Source organism: Canis lupus, chromosome 2, assembly GCF_003254725.2.
Source record: "Canis lupus dingo isolate Sandy chromosome 2, ASM325472v2, whole genome shotgun sequence".
NCBI lineage: Eukaryota > Metazoa > Chordata > Mammalia > Carnivora > Canidae > Canis > Canis lupus.
In genome coordinates, this window is record NC_064244.1 from 70439296 (window position 1) to 70451684 (window position 12389).

The window sequence follows — 12389 nt, forward strand, 5'->3', positions numbered from 1 at the left end:
GGACATTCTCTGCCTAGCAGCGCCTGTTCCCCTGGAGGCAATTTCTGAGATGAGGATTAGTGGGCTGACATTGATTAGAGGATTGTTGAGATCAACACCTGTTTGGGGGAGGAACTGTAGGAAGTGGGACTGAGCAGAGGGAGACTTTAGCTGTGAGGTAAGAACAATGGGCTCAATCAGCCCCCTGAAGAGTGATGATGCTGGGTTTGACCTTCAGAGCTGGGGCAAGAGAGCCAGGCCTCTACCCCTCAGTAGATCAACAGATCAACACTGGATGCAGTCAGCCCTGAGGGGTAGGCAGTTCCCGGAGGGTGCTGTGAGCACAGCATCATCACTGTCATCACCGTTAAGAGCAGCACTCCCAGCAGCTGGGGGAGGGGGGGTATTGGAAGTGGGAGGAGGAGGCTGTGGGTGTCCGCTATTTCCTAGCGTCCTCTATTGTCTGACCTAGGATGCTCGCTTGCCTTCATCCCTGCCTCCCAGATCCAGATCCAGCGCCCGGCCTTGGAAACGGGGCATTGGGCAGCAACCCTGAGTTCCAAGGCACACTTTAAGACTCATCCAAGTCTGAGGACCTAAGGAGGCTCCCAGGTAGGCTTGCCCTGAAATTCCTCGCCCGTATGGCAGCGTCCAGACTCAGTGCGTCTCAGCGTCCAAGCTCAGGAGCACTGCCAGAAATGTCACAGAGGAGAAAGGGTGGTGAGGACAGTTCTTGTCATTCAGTTCTTATGGTATGGCTGGCTCTGGCTGAGCATGTCCCCCCATCCATTGTCTCATTTTCACACACCCTCCCAACCCCCACTGTGGCAAGAGCCCCACTGACAACTGAGGAAACATGCTGAAGGACTCTGAAGGACATGAAGCTGCACACCTGGCTTCTTAGAGCTTTCTAGCAGAAAGGGGCTGAGCTCTGAAACCCCAGAATCCAGGAGGTGTGACTGCTAGGATAGTTTATATTAACCCTTTGGATACATCCTGCCATTTGCTCTCAAGAAAGATATTGACACTCCCCATCCCAGCAGCACTTTTGAGGTTGGCACTGCTATAACCCTTTCCCTCCCACAGTCAACACTGGCAAGGACCTGGGGGCTGCTGTCTTGGGGGGGCCCTGGGGACTTGGGTCTTGTGGATGAGCCGGACACCCCCCCAATCCTCCTCCATCTTGATGTCCCCCTGCTCCAGGGCCTGCTGGATGGAGTCAGCAATGGTGTTGAAGGCCAGGTCCACATTGCAGTTATTTTTAGCAGAGGTCTCCATGAAGGCCATGCCCAGGGAGGCAGCCAGCTCCTCGGCCTCCTGAGCAGAGACACAGCGGGTGCTCCGCAGGTCACTCTTGTGGCCAATCAGTAAGAAGATCACTTTGTCGGGGCCCTGAGTGGCTATAACCTCCTGATGCCAGTCGCAGATATGTTCAAAAGACTTCCTGTTTGTCACATCGAAGACCAGTAGGACACCCACCACATTTCGGTAGAAGGACCTGGTGATGCACCTGAAGGAGAGGGAGTGAGCTGGGAGACGTCTATACCTTCAAGGCCCCCCAAAAGGCAGGGCTTTCCCTGCGCCCAAGCTCCTCATAGCTCCCTACACACTGCCAGGTACTTCTCTGCTCCGGTGTCTGTCTCTCACAATATAGTGCCTGTGTCTCAGCCATGGAACAAGCTCGAGTCACATCCTCTCTGGACCATTCCTCCATTTCTGGAGGAAAAGGGATGTTTTCCTGGAGCGCTTTTTTTTTTTTTTTTTTTTTTTTTTTTTTATGATAGTCACAGAGAGAGAGAGGCAGAGACACAAGCAGAGGGAGAAGCAGGCTCCGTGCACCGGGAGCCCGACGTGGGATTCGATCCCAGGTCTCCAGGATCGCGCCCTGGGCCAAAGGCAGGCGCCAAACCGCTGCGCCACCCAGGGATCCCGTTCCTGGAGCTTTTTACAGCTTTTTGCTTCCAGTTCTCTGCCTGGCCAACTCCTAAGGCATGCTTCCAGGCTACCCCAACCCTCTCCTCCTTTCCCGTGTCTCTGATCCTTCTCGCTCTGCTCTAGTGGGCTCTCTCAGCAGCCAGGTCACCCATCCCTCGGGTCTCCGTGGCAGGGCCCTTGCGCCCTCCCAGCGCCAGGGTGTCAGGCCTCTGGGTGAGGGGCTTGGCCCACCGGCTGCATCTGTGGGACGAACGACTCCACGTGGAGGGCCAGAGACCAGGGCAGGGGCCCCCAGGTCTGTACCTGGACCACTGAGGCCGAGCCCTCTGGGGGGACTGCCTCCCCCCCAGGTCCCTCATCCCGCCCCGCCCGCACCTGAAGCGCTCGTGGCCCGCCGTGTCCCAGAGCTGCAGCTTGACGCGCGGCCCGGCCCGCAGCTGCAGCATGCGGCTGTAGAACTCGACGCCCACCGTGGGCGCCGGCTCGGGCTCGGGCTCGGGCTCCGGGGTCCCGGGCGCGCCCGCCACGTAGCGCCGCAGCAGCGACGTCTTGCCCACCGCCGCGTCCCCCAGCAGCGCGATCCGGAACTGGTAGCGGCAGCCCCCCGCGGCCATGGCCTGGGTCCCGCCGCCCCGCCGCCCCGCCGCCCCGCCGCCCCGCCGCCCAGCCTTCGGTGGCCACCTGCCCCGCCCCGCCGTCGGAGGCTGGCAGCCAGGCCCCGCACCCTCGCTGCCCCGCCCCGCCCCGCCCCGCCCCCGGAGCCCAGCTCCTTGCCCCGCCCCTCAGCCCCGGGCGGCAAGACCCTGGGCACGTTCCCGTCCTCTCTGCGGGCCCCAGTTTCGTCCTCTAGTAGCCCCTACTACGCGGGATGGGAGATTAAAGAAGGCAATGTGGGGAGGAGGACGAGCGAGGCCCGAGAACCAGACAGGCCCTGGCCCGAGCTTAACGCCCCGAGCGTCCAACAGTCTCCCCCGGGCCGGCTTCTCTCAGCCCCACTCTCCGGGCAGTTCCCTGGTTGGGCCCCTGCGGCTGGAGCTGGAGACACTAGTCTAGAAAGTTGGTGGCTTACAGGTGCCCCTTCCCCACCCAGGTGATCCTTTCCCGGAGCCCCACTGGCCCTGGCGCAGGGCCTCCCAGGGCCTTCCGTTCAATGGTCAGGTTCAATGTTCAACAGCCCCCCCCCCCTCCCCCGCCCGAGTCCTCAACACCTGCCCGGGCTAGGCCTCAGGGCTCAGGGAGAGATGCCAACAGGGCTGGTAAGCAGGCGGACATAGGCGAAAGCCATTCCAGAGGGAGTGCAACTGGCCTGTGGAGCGGACAACTTACATTTATGAGGCCAGAGGGTCAGTTCTTCACGCTCAGCGGGCAACAACTTTGAGAGGGCCATAGTGTGCCCATTTTAGAGCCAAGGAGACTGAGGCTTGTCTCAGGTCACAGAGCAGAGCTGAGACTCACATATGAGTTTGTCTCACTCTTCATTACCCCTTGAGCCCACAAAGGGGACTGCAAACCAAGTACCTAGAGGACGGAACACAGTGATCAGGTCCCACTTGGGTTAGTGGCAAGGGTAAGCCATCTCCAAGAGCCAGTCTACCCTCTCCAGTCAGGGCCAAGGTTGGGTTTCTGCTAGTCCCAAAACAGTTCCTCTGTTGGTTTACTTTATTTTTTTTAAAGATTTTATTTATTTATTCATGAGAGAGAGGCAGAGACCCAGGCAGAGGGAGAAGCAGGCTCCCTGCAGGGAGCCTGAAGTGGGACTCCATCCTGGGACTCCAGGATCATGCCCTGACCCGAAGGCAGACGCTCAACTGCTGAGCCACCCAGGCGTCCCTCCTCTGTTGGTTTAATCTCACTGTGCACTGTGGGTGGACTTTACCAGTTTCACTTGTTTTGGCAAATTTGTGGTGAGAGAAAATCCTCACTATTGCAAAGTATCAAATCATCATGTTTCCTTCTCACAGAACCTTGCAAGATGTTGCTATTCTGGTCATATTTACAGATGAAAAAATTGAGACTCAGAGAGTGACCCTGAGGTTCCAGCGTCACTAAGGAAGACTAGCTGCCAACTTTTCTCAAGGTCAAAGCCTTTTTTGCTATTTCTGTTTCTGTCTGGACAGGTTGAGGATCTGGGAAGGCCCAGATTTTCTTCTAGCTATTTTTTAAAATGTATGTATGTATGTATGTATGTATGTAAATAAGTAAGTGATGTCTACACCCAAAGTGGGGCTTGAATTCATGACCCCTAGATCAAGAGTCACATGCTCTACCAACTGAGCCAGCCAGGTGCCCTTCTTCTGTTTAACTCCTAACAAATCAATAACAAGCCATTTTGACAGGTCTCCACGTAATCACCTGCATGGTAGAGTCGAGAGGGGCCCCTATCTCTGCTCATCCCCCACCTCTAGGAGTAGTAGAGAGAGAGGAGCCTGAGAATCCAGGAACCCTGAGGAGCCTCAGGAAAAGTGTGTTCTGGGAAGAATCCTTCCTGCCAGCTTCGCCCAAATCAGCCTGCCCCACTGATGCCTCGATCGAGATATTTTCTCTGTCTCACTCTGTTTAGCTGGAAAAATATATTTCTTTAAGATTTTATTTATTTATTCATGAGAGACACACAGAAGCAGAGACACAGGCAGAGGGAGAAGCAGGCTCCATCCTGGGGATCTCAGGATGCCGGGATCACAACCTGAGCTGAAGGCAAGATGCTCAAACACTGAGCCATCCAGATGCCCCTGAAAAAATATTTTGTGTCAAGTCCCTAGGATGCCTCTGGCCCCTTCTTTACCCACCACTGGTACTCTGAGCTCCAGCCATGCTGAACATCATTCCTCCTCTCAGCCCTCTGCTGGAAACACTCTTCTCCTCTTCAAAGGGCTAACTCCTACTTCAGACCTTAGGTTAGATCCCTGTCCCTCAGGAAGCCTCTCACTGGCCAATGAGGTCACATGCTCTTCTGTCCACTGCAATAGCTATCTCCTTCCTAGGTTACTTGAGGGCAGACATGAATGGTTGTATCCTCAGTGTGTAGCACAAAGGAGGAACTCAGCAAATAGTTATGCTCGAAAGGATGAATGAAAGTGGGTAAGTGCTATTGAGTCATTAATTAATTCAGTCAAATCCCACAAAAGGGCTGGACTGAGGGAGCTACAGGGTCAGCATTGCCTCCTGCAGGATGCTGGGTCTCCCAGGAAAAGTAAGAGCTAGGGAGTTCCAGGAGGAAGGGCGCTCCAGGCAGGAGCAGCTGGAGCAGAGGCAGAGGGGCCTGAAACAGCTTGAAATGCAGTTTGAACCCAGCATTCCCAGAAGCCTTTGTGGTCAGCACATGGGCAGTGCACTGTCAGCATTCAACTCTTTGAACTTCCTCTCTCAGACACTCCCGCTGTGGGCCAGGGTCAGGTGCCTGCCCCCCCACCCCCACCCCCACCCCCCAGCATCTAGCCCCAGAATCCAGATGTCAGCAGACCTTGCCAGAGACTCTCACTATGTGACTAGGGGTGGGGCCAGTGATGTTTCCTCCCTACCCTGCTTCCCCTTCTGCTAAGTAAGCAAGTCATAGAGCCCACCTCACAAAGTAGTTCTGGAGAACATGCAACACAGCAGGCGAGTTGTACACATTTGTATGAGATCTAGGTGGTCTTGGCCAAGTTTTATTCAGTAATTAATTCATTTATTTGTTTTGTTTTAAAATATTTTTTTAACTTTTTTTAACTTTTTATTTATTTATGATAGTCAGAGAGAGAGAGAGAGAGAGAGAGAGAGAGAGAGAGGCAGAGACATAGGCAGAGGGAGAAGCAGGCTCCATGCACCAGGAGCCCGACGTGGGATTCAATCCCGGGTCTCCAGGATCGTGCCCTGGGCCAAAGGCAGGCGCCGAACCGCTGCGCCACCCAGGGATCCCAATTTGTTTTGTTTTAAAATATTTTATTTATTTAGTCAACAGAGAGAGAGCACAAGCAGGGGGAGTGGTGGGCAGAGGCAGAGGGAGAAGCAGGCTCTCCACTAAGTACACAGCCAAGTAGAGATGGATGCAGGGCTTGATCCCAGGACCCTGGGATCATGACCTGAGCCGAAGGCAGATGCCCAACCAACTGAGGCACCCAGGTGTCCCTAATTAACTAATTTACATAGTAATTATTTGAGAAGTGCTAACTATCTTTTATATACCAGGCACTTACACAGCAATGAAAATTAAAAAAACAAACAAACAAACACAATTCCTGTTTGGGGGAGCTCACGTTGTAATGGGGAAGACAAAATAAATCCATACATAACATGATAGCAAAAAGCCACAAGTGCTATAAATAACCAAGGGCAGCCCGGGTGGCTCAGCGGTTTAGCGCCACCTTCAGCCTAGGACGTGATCCTGACGACCTGGGATTGAGTCCCGCGTCAGGCTTCCCGCATGAAGCCTGTGTCTCCCTCAGCCTGTTTCTCCCTCTGCCTGTATCTCTGCCTCTCTCTCTCATTAATAAATAAAAATTTTAAAAAATCTTAAAAAAATAAATATCAAGCAAGCAGGACAATGGCTTGAAGGGTGACAGGGTGCTGTTTCAAAACGGTATTCTGAGGAGGTGACTAGAACAGAAAACCAGGGGCTGTGAGGAAGTGAGTAGTGTGGTTGTCTGTGATATCCAGAGGATAGTTCCAGGCAGGAAGAACAGCAAGAGCAAAGGCCCTGAGCTGGGACCAGGCAAGGGGAGAGAATAATGAGGAAGCAAGTGGTGAGTGATGAGGGTAGAGAGGAGGAGGAGTCAAATAAATTATCTGTGGCTTCAGAGGCCATCATGGGACTTCAGCTTTTATTCCAACTGTCTTGCAAAGTCAGTGGTGATTTCGGAGCAGGTGAATAATTTAGTGTAAATTTTTTATTGGTTATGTTTTCTATTTTTATATCTTAATGGAGGTATAAATGACACACAGTAAACTGTACATATTATAGAGTACAATGTAATCAGTTTTGATGCAACTGTGCATCCATGAAACCATTACCACAATCAAGATAATGAACATATATCACCTCATGTCCTTTTTATTTTTATTTATTTATGTATTTGTTTTAAGTAACCTCCATGCCCAGTGTGGAGCCCAACACAGGGCTGAACTCATGATCCTGAGATGAAGACCTGAGCTCACATCAAGAGTCAGACACTTGGGACGCCCGGGTGGCTCAGTGGTTGGGCATCTGCCTTCAGCCCAGGGCGTGATCCTGGAGTCCAGGGATCCAGTCCCACAGCGGGCTCCTTGCATGGAGCCTGTGTCTCCCTCTGCCTATGTCTCTGCCTCTGCCTATGTCTCTGCCTCTCTCTGTGTATCTCATGAATAAATAAAATCTGAAAAAAAATTAGAACACAAAAAGCACAAAGCATAAATAAATGGACATACTGGACTTCATGAAAATTAAAAACTTGGGACGCCTGGGTGGTTCAGTGTTGAGCATCTGCCTTTGGCTCTGGGCATGATTCTGGGATCCGGGATCGAGTCCTGCATGGGGCTCCCTGCAGGGAGCCTGCTTCTCCCTCTGCCTATGTCTCTGCGTCTCTCTCCCTCTCTCTGTTTCTCATGAATGAATGAAGGAATGAATGAATGAATAAATAAATAAATAAATAAATAATAAGAAAATTAAAAACTTTTGGTCTTTAAACACGGTAGCTGGTGTGTTGAGACCAGACTATGGGGAGACCTGCAGAATCAGGGAGACTAATTAGGAGGCCAATGTAGTTGTGAGTCCACAATGAGAGCATCAGTGGAGGTGGTAAGGGACGGGCTTACCATCTTATTTATTTATTTTTTAATTTACTTATGATAGTCACAGAGAGAGAGAGGCAGAGGAAGAAGCAGGCTCCATGCACCGGGAGCCCGACATGGGACTCGATCCCGGGTCTCCAGGATCGCGCCCTGGGCCAAAGACAGGCGCCGAACCGCTGCGCCACCCAGGGATCCCGGGCTTACCATCTTAAAGGTGGAGGACACAGGATTTGCTGATGGATTAGAAGTGGGACGTTAGAGAAAGAGGAGACCAGGGTCACTCCAAAGATTTACCGAGATGGGGAAGAGCAGGTGTGGGGGAGGGAAGCCTGTGTTCTGAGAAGCTTATTTACTAGCCACGTACAGGTGTCCAAGAGGCTGCAGGTTGGAAGGTGTGGAGCTCAGGGGACAGGTGAGGCTGGAGAAGCACATCTGGGAGTCACCAGAAAGCTTCTGGCCCTCTCAGAGTCTGTTGCTTTTTCCATAAATGAGAATGATAGTAGTACCCACTTTTTAAAGTGTATATTAAGGATAAAAATGAAAGAATAGTTTAAGCACAGAATAGGTATTTACTTCTTGACAACTTGTTTTACACTGATGCTGGCTCATTCCATGGACAAAACAAATGGATGGCACAGTGACTCTGCGTGAGGTCTCTGCGGTGGACTCGAGGATTCCTGTCCTTATGTCATTAGCTACCTGGGTGATGCATGCCTCAGTTTTTTTATCTGTAAAGTGGGCATAACCGTAATACCGACACGCGGGGTTATTATGAGAACTAGCTGAGATAACGGAGCATCATTTACGCGGCGCTCAGTAAAGGTGTTTATGTATTAGCGGAAGAGGCAAGTGTTGCACAAATAACGCGGTCAGCCTCCGCACTCGGTCGCCTCCTCCGCCCAAAGACGCCCTCCGAGCGGCCCCTCCCCACTCGGCGGCTCGGCGGCGGCTCCCGGCGGTCGGCGCGAAGTCCTGTCGCTGTCCACAGCGTCACCTCCCGGCTTCGGAAGCCTGACGGAACTGCAGCGGACACGGCGGCTCCGCTTCACCGTGAGCCCAGGGCCCGGAGCCGGGCGCCCAGGGAGCGCAGAGCGCGGCGGAGCGCGGCTCCAGCCTCGGCCGAGAGGACTCCGCACGCGGTTAGGGCTGCGAGCGGGACCCGGCGCCTGAGGGCGGGCGGACTACAACTCCCAGCGGTCTGCGCGGCGCTTTGCTCCTTTTGTCGCGCGGCCGCCAGGGGCGAGGCCTATATAAGCCCCCAGCTGCGGCGCGGCCGTCCTTTTTCCCAGCCGCCGTGGTGCTGGCAAGTCTTGGCGCCGAGCCGCTGCTCTGCCGCAACGCACGCCCATCCTCCCCCCACCCCGCCTTGGCGTCGCCGCCATTGGCCCCGCACGCACCGCAGCCTCTGGCCGAGGCCACGGGATGTTGGGAGCGGCTCGGAGCTGCCGGGCCTCCCGGCCTGCTGGGACTAAGGCCCGGAAGGCCGGGTCGGCCGCATGCGCGGTGAGAAGGGCCGGAGCCCGGCGGGGCCGCACATGCTCCCGCCCCGGCCCGCGTGTCCCTGCTCTGCGGGGCGACGGGTGAGTAACGGCAGTCCTGGGCCTGAAGTGGCTTAGTTGGGGAGACGCCGCTCTGGGGTGTTCACCAGGACTTCAGATCTGAAGTTGAATCTGCCGATTACAGCTACCCGTTGGGTGACTTTGGGGAAGTAGCTTCACCTGTCATCTGGCTGCACAGCAGGTTGAGGAGTTCATGCAGGTGGATTAAACGATAGGGTTTCTAGGGGTCACGTTTTAGAGCCCTTGAGGTCCTAATTAGTAGATAACTTAATTGGTCTTAACGTATTTGTAAGATAAATGGTCCTGTATAGATTAAATGAGACAAAACTGGTACATAGTAAAATAAAAGTAGTAACTGGGACTGTTCTCAGGATTCCTCGCTGACTCTGTCCGTAGAGCATGTGACTTTTTTTTCCCCCAGATTTTTTTGAGGGAGCACGGGGAGCCCAACCGGAGGCTCCATCCCAGGACTCTGGGATCATGGCCTGAGCCAAAGGCAGCCACTAGCCACCCAGGCGCCCCAGAGCACGAGACTCTTTATCTCAAGGTTGTGAGTTGATCCCTAAATCTCGATTTAAAAAATAATTTGTCTTTGTCTGGCTGGAACTGAGGACGGGAAGATCAAGACTTAACCTGAGCTGAGCACCCCCAGGCGCCCCAAGGGTATCTTCTCTTTATTTGGTCGCCAGTATATTTCAGTAGATAAATTCCAGTTGGGCAGTAGTGCGTGGCTTTTATGGGAGTCTGACCGTTGGACAGCAGTTGGGGCGGTCTTGGGACCTGAATTGCCCTGGCCCTTATCGAAGCTGCAGCTGCTTCCACATAGCTGCTGTGGTCAAAAAGGAGCCCAGAGTGACAGTTTTCCTTGACGGTCGCCGTTCTGTTTGATGTAACTGATCTGCAACATTTCAGGAAAAGACAGTTCCTGTTGAACCTTCCATTTCTCAGGTATAGGTGGAGTCCTTTATTAAAATCGACAGGTTTCCAGAGGCTAGCAGGAACATTCTGTTGATGGGGCCTCGCATATAGTTATTGTCAAAATAAAACTTTTGGGAAGTAAGTTGCTGAGACCAAAAGCCAGTATGGAGGCCAGGGGAGCGGGTTGGACAGGTGTACTGGGAAAATCTAGAGGCATGTGGCACAGATCTCAGCAGTGCTTTGGGTCACTGCCTTGAACGGTGTAAGGCATAAGTACCAGGTTCAAAAACCACACCTTGGATTCTGAAGACGAAGACCATGAGAAGGGAACAGTAAGATCATTCAGGACAACTGTTTTCTCATCTTAGCTGTGCCGGCTGAAGATTCCAGGATGACTTTGAAGTTGAGCTTTCTGGTGAGGATTCTGGGGTCATGACTGATGGAACACAACCACCTCGGGACCTGGTAGGTCTCTGGGAACTACCTGATGGGTCAGTTCAGCATGTTTCCAAGGGCTGTGGCCGGTAGTGGCCATGGGATCTCCAACTGCATGCGAGAGCAACTTGGAGAGACTTTGACAGCACAGGTCAGCATAATACCTGCAGCTGCCACTCGCCTTTCCTATAACCACTCGGGACCTGGGCCAGAAGCCTTCTGCCCCAGTCTAGGTGTTTCTGTAAATGTCCATGTGGTTGGGTGTACTGGATCAACTTTGTTTAGAGCTTTCACACTTTTCTCTGCAGGCTGCCCCCAAGTGTCCTGGCAGCGTCTGTAACTGAAGAATCCAAGGATACCAAGGTGTTGCTGTCCTTTAGACAAGGTAAGTTAGATGTTGAAGACAGCCTGACCCTCCGGTTCCCTTTCCCATCGGATCTGAACGCTGGTCTTGGTGGTCGTAAAAGGAGGAAAAGGAAAAGTGAATCTGGCCCTGCAGTGCTTATAGTCTGGTATATAGCTTGTGGGCTAGTTTCAAACAAGGTTTGAATTCTCTTTAAACTGGTTTCCTCTTCTCTAAAATGTGATTGTCTTAGGCTCTTTTTTTTTTTTTTAAGATTTTATTTACTCATGAGAGACAGACCTAGGCAGAGGGAGAAGCAGGCTCAATCCCAAGACCCTGGGATCATGACTTGAGCCAAAGGGAGAGGCTCAACCACTGGGCCACTCAGGTGCCCCAATAATCTTAGGCTTAAAGGGGGGATGTATGTAAAGCTCCAGGCAGCTGTAGTGCTTGCTGACTTAATTCTGTGTTTGATAAATATCAATGGCTTTCTTGTCTCTTGATTGAGTGTCCTTTTCGGTTGCGGTTTTTTTTTTTTAGATCTGTTCCCAGTAAAGTTGCCCTTGTCTGTGATTATGGATCCATAGTCGGGTAAGTTGGCTACCTGAAACTTCCATAGCTTCCTTGCAGCTTTGAGTAGTGCTTGAGCTTTGTGAATCCTGAGTAGTGTAGTGAATCAGTATAAGCCTACTCAGGCCTTCGGGAAAGTGTTAGCTTTTTCATACATCATTTACACCTGACCTCCCTGTGTGCCCTACTGGCTGTTAATAGCCAGAAGATAAAAATTTGCCCACTCTGTTGGAAGGCCAAGAGCACATGTGCTAGGAGTAGAAGATACCAGATGCCAAAGCCCTGCACCTTTGGTGGCAAGGGCTGGTTGCTGTGAGTGTACTGTAGTGGTTTGAGCTCATGCTGAAGTTTGGGGAAACCTCAAAACATGGAATCTTACTGGCCCCTGTCCTGGGAGAATGGGAGATGGGTTGGGTAAAAACAGATAGTTCATCTAGCAGGTTTTTTAGGCTGACTGGTCCAGGATGAAACCTAATCTGAGTGGACATCTATGGATGATAAATGCGGATATGGGACTGAGACCAGCTCTTCAGAAAAACCCAGCGTGGCATTAATTAATTGGGGATGTTAACACGCTGGCTTATACTTCCTTTTTAGGAGAGAAACACTATGGGATGAGGCAAGTTGAAAGACAACAGATGATTTTAGTGAAGAATCACGACCTCTGTATTTCTGTGAATGCTGGCACAGGGCATGTAAGTGACCAATAAAAAATTTGGAGTATGTTTGTGTCTTGTCTTTTTTTTTTTTTTTTTAAGATTTTTAATTTTCTCTATTCAGAGACAGGCACAGGCAGAGGGAGAAGCAGGCTCCATGCAGGGAGCCTGATTGGACTCGATCCTGGGTCTCCAGGATCACGCCCCGGGCTGCAGGCGGCACCAAACCACTGCGCCACCAGGGCTGCCCTG

General features: G+C 52.3%; 1 protein-coding gene, 1 long non-coding RNA gene and 4 other non-coding genes across 6 annotated transcripts; 5 read left to right on the forward strand and 1 right to left on the reverse strand.

Annotated features, from left to right (window-relative positions):
• Positions 1-453: 453 nt before the first annotated feature.
• On the forward strand, positions 454-1658 carry LOC125754273 (uncharacterized). The gene is made up of 2 exons (XR_007408052.1): positions 454-591; positions 1183-1658. It is a non-coding gene; the product is annotated as an uncharacterized LOC125754273 (long non-coding RNA).
• RAB42 (RAB42, member RAS oncogene family) lies at positions 934-2534 on the reverse strand. Its single transcript, XM_025447500.2, has 2 exons — positions 2290-2534; positions 934-1489 (listed from the first exon to the last, which is right to left on the reverse strand). The coding sequence occupies exons 1-2, from the start codon at positions 2526-2528 to the stop codon at positions 1066-1068; spliced, it is 663 nt and encodes a 220-aa protein (XP_025303285.1). The 5' UTR covers positions 2529-2534; the 3' UTR covers positions 934-1065.
• Positions 2535-10004: 7470 nt separating this feature from the next.
• LOC112660736 (small nucleolar RNA SNORA16B/SNORA16A family) lies at positions 10005-10139 on the forward strand. Its single transcript, XR_003137174.1, has one exon. It is a non-coding gene; the product is annotated as a small nucleolar RNA SNORA16B/SNORA16A family (small nucleolar RNA).
• A 492-nt stretch (positions 10140-10631) lies between these two features.
• LOC112660741 (small nucleolar RNA SNORA44) lies at positions 10632-10762 on the forward strand. The gene has a single exon (XR_003137178.1). It is a non-coding gene; the product is annotated as a small nucleolar RNA SNORA44 (small nucleolar RNA).
• Positions 10763-10979: 217 nt separating this feature from the next.
• Positions 10980-11112, forward strand: LOC112660744 (small nucleolar RNA SNORA61). Its single transcript, XR_003137181.1, has one exon. It is a non-coding gene; the product is annotated as a small nucleolar RNA SNORA61 (small nucleolar RNA).
• Positions 11113-11934: 822 nt separating this feature from the next.
• Positions 11935-12008, forward strand: LOC112660693 (small nucleolar RNA SNORD99). The gene has a single exon (XR_003137141.1). It is a non-coding gene; the product is annotated as a small nucleolar RNA SNORD99 (small nucleolar RNA).
• The last annotated feature ends 381 nt before the right edge of the window (positions 12009-12389 follow it).